The sequence below is a fragment of the Electrophorus electricus genome, chromosome 21 (genome assembly GCF_041902795.1).
Source record: "Electrophorus electricus isolate QZ-2024a chromosome 21, ASM4190279v1, whole genome shotgun sequence".
NCBI classification, from domain to species: Eukaryota; Metazoa; Chordata; class Actinopteri; order Gymnotiformes; family Gymnotidae; genus Electrophorus; species Electrophorus electricus.
In genome coordinates this window covers 447501-460000 of record NC_137517.1, presented here as the reverse complement: position 1 = coordinate 460000, position 12500 = coordinate 447501, and the positions used below count along the sequence as shown (strand labels likewise).

At 42.4% G+C, this 12500-nt stretch overlaps 3 protein-coding genes across 4 annotated transcripts in view; all 3 read left to right on the top strand.

The window, feature by feature from the left end:
• The window catches only part of tsc22d4 (TSC22 domain family member 4), a 22499-nt gene extending 22350 nt beyond the window's left edge, over positions 1–149 (top strand). For both annotated transcript variants that reach the window (XM_035521262.2, XM_026996590.3), the window contains one exon: positions 1–149. This exon is cut by the window's left edge and continues 1014 nt beyond it. The gene's annotated coding sequence lies outside the window, so the exon portion shown is untranslated.
• A 2529-nt stretch (positions 150–2678) lies between these two features.
• ppp1r35 (protein phosphatase 1, regulatory subunit 35) lies at positions 2679–9534 on the top strand. The gene is made up of 6 exons (XM_026996592.3): positions 2679–2911; positions 4717–4926; positions 5367–5484; positions 6533–6739; positions 7793–7926; positions 9167–9534. Exons 2-6 carry the CDS (start codon positions 4717–4719, stop codon positions 9344–9346), a joined length of 849 nt encoding a protein of 282 aa, XP_026852393.1. The 5' UTR covers positions 2679–2911; the 3' UTR covers positions 9347–9534.
• Positions 9535–12186: 2652 nt separating this feature from the next.
• LOC113568394 (growth hormone secretagogue receptor type 1) overlaps positions 12187–12500 on the top strand; it is a 2731-nt gene continuing 2417 nt past the window's right edge. Inside the window, exon 1 of the mRNA XM_026996593.3 lies at positions 12187–12500. This exon is cut by the window's right edge and continues 182 nt beyond it. Coding sequence (XP_026852394.2) covers positions 12392–12500 — 109 coding nt within the window. The 5' untranslated portion in view covers positions 12187–12391.

Sequence of the window (12500 nt, the reverse complement as noted above, 5' to 3'; positions counted from 1 at the left end):
TTCTCTTTCTCTCTCATCACTCGCTCTCACTCCCTTCCTCCAGCTATACTCCTCTCTCTCTCTATGGTTCCCTTTTCTGGAGTGTTCGTGATGGGTGACCCTGCAGAGAAAGCTGTATGTTATCTAATAAATAGCTGGTCTTGCTTTGAGTGGGTGACGCACGTTTCTGTCTGATGTTTGAAGTTTAACTGCAGCCAGTCTCATGTACACTCGTGCACAATTTATCTTAAATACAAACACAAGTGACAACACAAGTGTTTACAAATAGTTATTTGTTATTGTTTATATAAAGATTATTATAAAATATTGTGTAAAAAAGTGAAGGACACATTTAGTTCTAATATGAGCTGAGCGTGTGTGTGTGTGTGTGTGTGTGTGTGTGTGTGTGTGTGTGTGTGTGTGTGTGGCGTGTAATATAGCAGTGTGACCGTGTGTGTGTGTGTCATATAGCAGTCTGACCTTGTGTGTGTCTCATATAGTAGTCTGACTGTGTGTGTGTGTGTGTGTGTGTGTGTGTGTGTGTGTGTGTGTGTGTCATATAGCAGTCTGACTGTGTGTGTGTCATATAGCAGTCTGACTGTGTGTGTCATATAGCAGTCTGACTGTGTGTGTGTCATATAGCAGTTTGACAGTGTGTGTGTGTCATATAGCAGTCTGACTGTGTGGTGTGTAGTGTGTAATATTATAATAATAATAATATAATATATAATAGTGTGTTATTATTATATTATACACATCATATAATAAGTGTGTCTGACAGTGTGGTAATATTAATAATAATATAATAATATATATATATAATAGTGTGTTGTGTATAATATATCATATAATAATAGTGTGTAGTGTATAATATATAATAGTGTGTTGTGTATAATATATAATAATAGTGTGTTGTGTATAATATATAATAATGGTGTGGAGTGTATAATATAATATATAATAATAGTGTGTTGTGTATAATGTAATATCATATAATAATAGTGTGTAGTGTATAATATATAATAATAGTGTGACGTGTATAATATATAATAATAGTGTGGAGTGTATAATATATAATAATAGTGTGGAGTGTATAATATCATAATAGTGTGGAGTGTATAATATATAATAATAGTGTGGAGTGTATATCATAATAATAGTGTGGAGTGTATAATATATAATAGCGTGGAGTGTATAATATATAATAATAGTGTGGAGTGTATAATATAATATATAATAATAGCGTGGAGTGTATAATATAATATCATATAATAATAGCGTGGAGTGTATAATGTAATATATAATAATAGCGTGGAGTGTATAATATATAATAATAGTGTGGAGTGTATAATATATCATATAATAATAGTGTGGAGTGTATAATATAATATATAATAGTGTGGAGTGTATAATATATAATAATAGTGTGGAGTGTATAATATCATATAATAATAGTGTGGAGTGTATAATATATCATATAATAATAGTGTGGAGTGTATAATATATCATAATAGTGTGGAGTGTGTAATATATCATATAATAATAGTGTGGAGTGTGTAATATATCATATAATAATAGTGTGGAGTGTATAATATATAATAATAGTGTGGAGTGTATAATATATATCATATAATAATAGTGTGGAGTGTATAATATATCATATAATAATAGTGTGGAGTGTGTAATATATATCATATAATAATAGTGTGGAGTGTATAATATATATAATAATAGTGTGGAGTGTATAATATATAATAATAGTGTGGAGTGTATAATATCATATAATAATAGTGTGGAGTGTATAATATATCATATAATAATAGTGTGGAGTGTGTAATATATATCATATATAATAATAGTGTGGAGTGTATAATATCATATCATATAATAATAGTGTGGAGTGTGTAATATATCATATAATAATAGTGTGGAGTGTATAATATCACATCATATAATAATAGTGTGGAGTGTGTAATATCATATAATAATAGTGTGGAGTGTATAATATAATATATAATAATAGTGTGGAGTGTGTAATATCATATAATAATAGTGTGGAGTGTGTAATATATAATAATAGTGTGGAGTGTATAATATATAATAATAGTGTGGAGTGTGTAATATATAATAATAGTGTGGAGTGTATAATATATCATATCATATAATAAGTGTGGAGTGTATAATATCATATCATATAATAATAGTGTGGAGTGTGTAATATATCATATCATATAATAATAGTGTGGAGTGTATAATATAATATATAATAATAGTGTGGAGTGTGTAATATCATATAATAGTGTGGAGTGTATAATATCATATAATAATAGTGTGGAGTGTGTAATATCATATAATAGTGTGGAGTGTATAATATCATATAATAATAGTGTGGAGTGTGTAATATATAATATCATATAATAATAGTGTGGAGTGTGTAATATCATATAATAGTGTGGAGTGTATAATATCATATAATAATAGTGTGGAGTGTATAATATCATATCATATAATAATAGTGTGGAGTGTGTAATATATCATATAATAATAGTGTGGAGTGTATAATATCATATCATATAATAATAGTGTGGAGTGTGTAATATCATATAATAGTGTGGAGTGTGTAATATATCATATCATATAATAATAGTGTGGAGTGTGTCTGACTGTGTGTGGTGTGGCCGCCCACCGCTGCGTGGCGCTCAAACAACACGAGCGGTCTTTCTCTTCCTTTACCCGGAAGTCTTTGTCCTGTAATGGTCTCTGTGCTGCGAGCGAGGAGGGAGTTTTGAAGGCGTTTTAATGTCCCTCCGATGACTCCGATGACTCTGATGACTCCGATGACTCCGATGACTCTGATGACTCCGATGACTCTGATGACTCTCGGGACTAAACGTTGCTTTACCTCCGATAGCTAAACCGCCTCGTACAGTCGGTAAGTAAACACCGTGAAATACCGCGCGCGACAGGCGCGGGGACGTTACTGACGCGTTTGGACGTCCTGAGTTTTAAAGCGCGCGACCCTCTGGACAACAGGCGTGACAGTTCAATTATTTACGCTTTTAAAACACTACCACTACCTAACACCAGCCACCACTACCTAACACCAGCCACCACTACCTAACACCAGCTACCACTACCTAACACCAATACCAGCCACCACTACCTAACACCAGCCACCACTACCTAACACCAGCTACCACTACCTAACACCAACACCAGCCACCACTACCTAACACCAGCCACCACTACCTAACACCAGCTACCACTACCTAACACCAACACCAGCCACCACTACCTAACACCAGCCACCACTACCTAACACCAGCTACCACTACCTAACACCAACACCAGCCACCACTACCTAACACCAACACCAGCCACCACTACCTAACACCAACACCAGCCACCACTACCTAACACCAGCTACCACTACCTAACACCAGCCACCACTACCTAACACCAACACCAGCCACCACTACCTAACACCAGCCACCACTACCTAACACCAGCTACCACTACCTAACACCAACACCAGCCACCACTACCTAACACCAGCCACCACTACCTAACACCAGCTACCACTACCTAACACCAACACCAGCCACCACTACCTAACACCAGCCACCACTACCTAACACCAGCCACCACTACCTAACACCAGCTACCACTACCTAACACCAACACCAGCCACCACTACCTAACACCAGCCACCACTACCTAACACCAGCCACCACTACCTAACACCAACACCAGCCACCACTACCTAACACCAGCCACCACTACCTAACACCAACACCAGCCACCACTACCTAACACCAACACCAGCCACCACTACCTAACACCAGCTACCACTACCTAACACCAACACCAGCCACCACTACCTAACACCAGCCACCACTACCTAACACCAACACCAGCCACCACTACCTAACACCAACACCAGCCACCACTACCTAACACCAACACCAGCCACCACTACCTAACACCAGCTACCACTACCTAACACCAACACCAGCCACCACTACCTAACACCAACACCAGCCACCACTACCTAACACCAACACCAGCCACCACTACCTAACACCAGCTACCACTACCTAACACCAACACCAGCCGCCACTACCTAACACCAGCTACCACTACCTAACACCAACACCAGCCACCACTACCTAACACCAGCTACCACTACCTAACACCAACACCAGCCACCACTACCTAACACCAGCCACCACTACCTAACACCAACACCAGCCACCACTACCTAACACCAAGACTAACTACCACTACCTAACACCAGCTACCGCTACCTAACACCAAGACTAACTACCACTACCTAACACCAGCTACCACTACCTAACACCAACACCAGCTACCACTACCTAACACCAGCTACCACTACCTAACACCGAGACTAACTACCACTACCTAACACCAGCTATCACTACCTAACACCAAGACTAACTACCACTACCTAACACTAACACTGATAGGCAGAGTGTTCTGTTCAGTGGGGCTTTTATCAGAAGGTGTTGCACGTTCGTCCAGACAGTCAGTCAAGTTGTACATGAAAATGTCTGAAAACGAGAAATAGTGCACCGGGACAGCTCCCAGTCAGGCTGTGTGTGTGTGTGTGTGTGTGTGCGCGCGCGCGCGCGTGTGTGTGTGTGGCTGTGTGTGTGTGCGTGTGTGGGTGTGTGTGTGCGTGCGTGGGTGTGTGTGTGTGTGTGTGTGTAACAGATGACGGACACGGAGAGTACAGCATTTGGTGAGACCTTCATGGAGTTGGTCCCGCCCCCACTCCCTGGGCGCCCAGCCACGCCCCCACCCCAGTGTCCAGAGCTTGACCTGTCCATCACCCTCAGCCTGGATCAGCTGGAACTCCCGGAGCGGTGTGCAGATGGAGACGGAGTTCGGGAGAGAGGACGCCCTCACACACGCCAGCGGCAGGTCGGCACGGCCGCAGAAAACGCTGCTCTCAGAGTTACATCGTCATGGAAACATTGCTTTGAGATCAGTTAGATCACAAAACACTACGTTTTGGTTGTTTTTTTCTTTCCTTGATATATTTCTTTTTTCTACCCCAGTGTTGGTAGTTATCAGTCTCCACATAAGGAGCCTGTAGTGACACAGACTTACACGTATTTCCTGCGTCGCCTGACCATGTGATCTAACACACGCATGATTGGCTGGCAGTGCTGTGACCTCACGCACTCTCCAGTCCTTCTGCCCTGACAGCAGGGGCAGTAAATATAAACAACACCCCCGCAGTTATGGTGGGGCAGTGTCACCTGACCTGAGCTTGGGGGGGTGATGTGTGCCTGTTCAGGTTTGTTTTGTCGTGCTGTGTTTTTAATCGTGGTGGTTTGTTTACTTGTTTACCTGTTCAGGTGCGCTTTGCTGTGAGCCCTTCATGCTCAGTGGACCAGCCTCTTATCACAACGGTGATTCCACAGACCTGTGACAACCAATCAAGAGCTGAGAAACCAAACAGCAAGGAAAAGCAAAGTTAGGACACACACACACACACTAACACATACACAATAACACACACATACACAATAACACACAAAAACACACACGCATACACACACAATAACACAAAAACACACACAATAACATAAACAACACACACAACAACACACACAATAACACACATAATAACACATACACACACAATAACACAGACAATAACACACACACAATAACACACAATAACACACACACAACAACACAGACCTGTGACAACCAATCAAGAGCTAAGAAACCAAACAGCAAGGAAAAGCAAAGTTAGGACACACACAATAACACAAACAATAACACACAATAACACACACACAATAACACACACACACGCAATAACAATCACAAACACACACACGCACAATAACACACATGCACAATAACACACACACAATAACTAACACACACAATAACACACACAGTAATTCACACACACAATAACATACACACGCACAGTAATTCACACACACAATAACACACACACACACGCAGTAATTCACACACAATAACACACACACAGTAATTCACACAATAAAACACATGCAGAATAACACACACACACACAATAACATATACAATAACACACACACACAATAACACACACACACGCAGTAATTCACACACAATAACACACATATGCAGTAATTCACACACACAACATACACACGCAGTAATTCACACACAATAACACGCACACAATAATACACACAATAACACACATGCACAATAACACACACACACACGCAGTAATTCCCACACACAATAACACACATGCAGTAATTCACACACACACGCAGTAATTCACACACACAATAACACACATGCAGTAATTCACATACAATAACACAAACATGCAATAACACACACAATAACACACAATGCACGCAATAACACACAATAATACAGTAACACACAATCGAACACAACACACATTAGCACACACAGTAAAACACAACGCACGCAATAACACAGAATCAACACACGCGTTGATATATATATATATGTGTGTGTGTGTGTGTGTGTGTGAGCACAGAGGGAAGGCGGGGCCATCATCCGACAGAGGTGTCTGATCAGAGTGGAACATCACTGTTAGAGGGGGCAGAGCTGAATACCACTCTGGCTCTAAAGGCAGAGCTTCGACAGCTGGAGGAGGCGGAGTTTGATGCCCAGAAGGCTGTGCAAGAGAAAATGCAGAACTCAACTCTTACTCGAGAGTGTATAAGAGTGAGAGCATCACAAGGTAAACACCCCCCCCACCCCAAACACACACACACCCCGCACACACACTCACTCACTCGCATGTATGCACCATTACACATTTACACACTCACACACACTGACTCACTCATATGTATGCACCATTACACACTTACATATACACACACACACACACACACTCACTGACTCACTCACATGTATGCACCATTACACACTTGCGCACACTGACTCACTCACATGTATGCACCATTACACACGCACATTCACACACACTGACTAACTCACATGTATGCACCATTACACACTCACACACACTGACTCACTCACATGTATGCACCATTACACACACACACTCACACACACTGACTCACTCACATGTATGCACCATTACACACTTACACACGCACATTCACACACACTGACTCACCCACATGTATGCACCATTACACACACACTCACACACACTGACTCACTCACATGTATGCACCATTACACACACACACACTCACACACACCGAGTCACTCACATGTATGCACCATTACACACTTGCACACACTGACCCACTCACATGTATGCACCATGACACACTTACACACACACACACTGACTCACTCACATGTATGCACCATTACACACTTACACACACACACTGACTCACATGTATGCACCGTTACACACACTCACACACACTGACTCACTCACATGTATGCACCATTACACACACACACTGACTCACTCACATGTATGCACCATTACACAGTTACACACACACACACCCACATGTATGCACCATTACACACACACTCACACACACACTGACTCACTCACATGTATGCACCATTACACACACACTCACTCACATGTATGCACCATTACACACTCACACTCACACACACTCACTCACTCACATGTATGCACCATTACACACACACTCACTCACACACACTCACTCACTCACATGTATGCACCATTACACACTTAGACACTCACACACACTCACATGTATGCACCATTACTCACTGACTCACTCACTGACTCACTGACTCACTGACTGTCCTTTCCTCTTCACTTCAGGGCTGAACTTTCCCCGCTCTCAGCACTTGTACCGGGCTCTTGTAAGCGTCAGCCTATCACATGACCAGCTCATCAGCCAGGTGCTACGGGATAGGCCAGGACTGACCCCGCCCACAGTCACTTACAACAGCAAGGTTTGAAGAAATAGCTTTTAAAGTCGTTAAGATCTTGAGAGAGACATGAAGTTATAGGTGTGAGAGGCTGGTGACCAGATGAGGCGTTGAGGCAGGTGTATTTCTATCAGGGGGGTGACCTGGTGTGTGTGTGTGTGTGTGTGTGTGTGTGTGTGTGTGTGTGTGTGTGTAAGCAAGTTATTTGTCAGGCATATTTACTATTAGAAATGCTAAGATTATGTACTACATTATTTTAGTAAATATTTTGAATAAATGTCACTGATATTGGGAGAGTATTCTAATAAATGATGAGATACACGTTCTGAATATTTACTCACATGCTCACGTAGACTGATTGGAGGATACTGAGAAGCTCACATGTATCCTAATGGTATGACGTAGCCATGTCGTTACCAGCAGGTCTAATCTCATCATTTCTAATTCAGTTAAGATGGAACGCTTGAACGTTAACTATCTGAACATAATTCTTGCTACACAAGGAGTTCATCCCAAGATTTGCTTCAAATTCTCATTCATTAAGGAAGTGTGTTCTTGTGGTGGGACACCAAAATGTTGTCTGTGTCTACATCCATAGATCAGTTCCACAAAGTGAAGTTTTTCTGGGCCAGTTAAATCCCAGATCCACATGCTGGTTAATCTGACCATGGATGAGTGTGGAACTGTGAGAATATTCCTCCCTTAGTGTCTTTGATCCTTAAACTGTCATCTAATCAGAATTAGACGCTGACATAATGTTTTTCTTTTTTAGAGATGACTCCACCTTATATTGATGAGCGTGCTGTACAAATGTTAAATGTGTTACAATGTGTGAGTGTGTGTGTGTGTGTATGTGTGTGTGTGTGTGTGTGTGTATGCAAGTGTAAGTACTAGATTATTTATGTGAAAATGTTTCATGTATTTCACTCTAAACAGCCTTCCATACACAACACCCACACATCTGTAGAGTGCGTATGCACAGAACATCTGTAGTGTGTGTGTATGTCTATGTGTATGTGTATGTGTATGCATGTGAGCTACAGAACATTACATCAGTCCTTAGTAGTTTTTTATTTGGGTCATTTATTATTCACTGTGAATAGTTACTGCCAGACTGGGTGTCTAAGGTGCTTTATTGAAAGACTTAAGGTTGTTTTGTTTTATTTTTTTACAGAATATCTCACTAATAATTTGCGCTAATTTCCATGGTTCTAATAATATAGAAGGAGACAACGTTACAGTGGATGTTTTTGTGCACCTGTAGTTCCACTCACTACCAGCAGAGGGCCCAGACCTGTTTGCCTTCTACAGCCCACAGCAGCTTATCAGAGAGACACCTCTGTTGCCAGGCGACCAGATCCCCGTGGCCAGCCCCTGTCCTGTACCTAGACCCAGTCACGCTACCTTTCACCTACACGAGCGGCACAGGCAGTGGGACGTGTGACTCCGCCCATCACTTCCTGTGGCTGTGGCCAAGATTGTGCTGTGTGGGTTTGTGAACTGATGACGACGACCAAGTCCTGGTTGTGTATGTAAAGCTGAGGGTGTGTGTGTGTGTGTGTGTGTGTAGGTAGAATGACATGGTTTTAACATGTACAGTGATTGGACTACTGAATAAATGTATGTTGCACATTCCTGTCTTTCAGTCTCTTTTATATTCACACACAGGTGAGTGTGTGTGTGTGTGTGCCTGATGTTTCTCTGATTCAGTAAAGAATAACTAGTATAACCCACTACTGCCTTCTGTTCATTCATGAGCAGTAAGACCCTCAACCCTGATAGGGCTGGTCTCTAGTGGGTTATAAATGATAGGGCTGGTCTGTAGTGGGTAATTAAAATATTAAAGGGCTGGTCTGTAGTGGGTTATAAATGATAGGGCTGGTCTGTAGTGGGTAATTAAAATATTAAAGGGCTGGTCTGTAGTAGTGGGTTATAAATGATAGGGCTAGTCTATAGTGGGTTATTAAAGCATTAAAGGGCTGGTCTGTAGTGGGTTACACTGCATAAACATGGAAACATGCTATTGGAGCTCTTCTGTCCCGACTAGCACTACCGTGAATGTGAGGTCGGTATCTCTGACCCTTCTCCACTGATCTCCTGGGGACCTGACCTGGTGGAAGGTCTGATTTCTCCCAGTCGTGCACAGAAGTCTTATATAAAACACCAGTCCACAACACTGCTTGGGTGACAGTGGCTCAGTGATAAGTGGCTTTACCCCTGGTGTTGGGGGTTTTGGGTTCAAATCCCAGGTGAAACACATTTTACGTATTTCAAGTGTTTAATACTAACTAGGAGGCAGCTACTTTATTCAAGCTAAGCCAGACACTACAGTAAGTTATTTCAAAATTTGAGCAACACCCTCTCTGGCTGCTGCATAACCCCTGATATTCACTCCCCCAGAAACCCCAGGGGGGGACAGGAACCATCATTCTTCCCCCCTGGGTTACCCCACACACACACCACCACTCCTCAGAGACCTGTCTGGGATTTGAACCCAGAACACCCAACAACCAGGTGATGCTCTTACCAATGAGCCACAGTGCCTCAAATTTGTCTCTTGCCATTTGGCAGTACAGACTCAGAAAAAAACATCACCTGTGAACCATCCAAGAAGCTACTGGTTATGACTGAACACTGGACTAGTAGATGAAGCCATCATGTAAGACAGGAGGCGGAGCCAGTAACGACTGGGCAGGACCAGGAGCGTAACATGGCAGTCTCTGGGTGTTAATATACACCACAGAAAAGGTTTTTGAGTCCCAGCTCTGCAGGTCCTGGATTGGAAGTCTGGTGTGATTTGTCCTCATGGGACCAAGTTTATGTTAGTTTATCACTACAGCTGTTAACCACATCCTGCTGTGTGTGACTGACTACACAAACTGTAATAAAGTATGCTTGAAAAATTCCAAGCCACTGTTTAACTCCGTTGCTCTCGCCCTGGGAACCCTGCTCTAGTAGAAAGACCAGGAGGCCATCACCATCGTCTCTCCTCATGAATGGGCCGAGTGGCCAACTACAAGGAGCACTTCATTCCCATGGCAACACAATAGCAAAACCACCCCACCCACTCCTCATATGGAGAGATGTAGTTAACTCAGTTTCATGTAGTTCCATGGCATTTGTCTATGTCTTGTTCTACGTTTGGCTTAGTTATATAAACACTTTATCAGTGTTGATGTCATTGCAGTATTTTATAAACACTTCATCGGTGGTAGCTCAGTGGTTAAGGTTCTCCACTCAGAAGGTTGCCAGTTCAAGTCCCACCACTGCCAAGTTACCACTGTTGGGTCCCTGAGTAAGACCCTTAACCCTCAATTACTCAAGTTGTACTCAGTCATGATTGTAAGTCGCTTTGGATAAAAGTGCCAGATAAATGTTGACATCAGTGCTGTATTTTATAAACGCCAGTTCTGCCAACATCATGCCAACACACCGGCTGCCGATTCAGCTCTCTAAATGACATTTTTCTTCCAGATTACTTTTATAGGAAGTTTTTTTCATGTTGCAAACACCAACAGATTAAATCTTAAGACTAGGTCATCAACTGGTACTGAATCTTTAAGGCCTCCGTGGGACTCTCTCACACACACAGAGAACACAGAATATAATATTTTGATAAATGACGACTTGCTAATGATTTATACCATTGCATTGTGTGTGGGGGAGGGAGTATCTCTGTATTTACCAACAGCATCCCTGCCCAATTAGACACACACACAAACACACACAGACACACCCACATACACACAGTGGACATTAACATTTCACTGCCTCTAATCTGACATTCAAAATGTGATTGAAAAGGAGTGAACTGAGTTGTCAATAAATGATTATCTTTATGTGTGTGTGTGTGTGTGTATATGTGTGTGTGTGAGTGAGTGTGTGTGTGAGTGTGTGTCTGTGTGTGTGAGTGTGTGTGTGTGTGAGTGTCTGTTAGAGTGTGTGTGTGTGTGTGTGTGTGTGTGTGTGTGAGTAACTCAATGTTCCTCTGCAGGTGGAGAAGTTTCGATCTCTTCTAATAGAGCAGCAGGAGACAGCCAAGGAGAGAAAAGGAGAATGAGAGGGGGAGGGGGAGAGAGAGAGAGAGAGAGAGAGAGAGAGAGAGAGAGAGAAAGAAAAGAAGGGGAGGTGTGGCTAAGGTGTGGAGGCGTGGCTGTTGGTGCTGACGGATGGAGCGAGCTGCAGGGGGAACAGAACAGGATATGACACATGACAACGCAGGCGATCACATGACCACACACTGGATCCCCCTGGAGAACACACCCTGGAGCGACGCTTGAGGACCAGATGTACTTTCAGTACTCAGACCTGGGTTGATTTTCTTCTCGCTCTCTCTGCGTGCGTGTGTGTGTTTGGACTAGCCCAGCGGTCTGTATTCTCTCATCTGTACTTGGAGCAGACAGGATCACACCAGCGCTGGACCTTCGTCATCTTTCAAGATTAGCTGTTTTGGATGTGTATGACGTGCGAGCGCGTATGTGTGTAAGAGATGGAGGAGACGGTGGAGGGTTCTGGTTCTGGTTTTGGGAGGTGTGATGTCTGTAACAATACCTCCTACTTGGAATACATGGCAGAACCATCCCTCTTCAGCCAATCGG

Coding starts and splice junctions, on each gene's coding strand:
- ppp1r35 (XM_026996592.3), top strand. CDS start 4,717: ATGACGGACACGGAGAGTACAGCATTTGGTGAGACCTTCATGGAGTTG. Junction 4,927..5,366: donor CTCACACACGCCAGCGGCAG/GTCGGCACGGCC, acceptor TTACCTGTTCAG/GTGCGCTTTGCTGTGAGCCC. Junction 7,927..9,166: donor CAGTCACTTACAACAGCAAG/GTTTGAAGAAAT, acceptor GTGCACCTGTAG/TTCCACTCACTACCAGCAGA.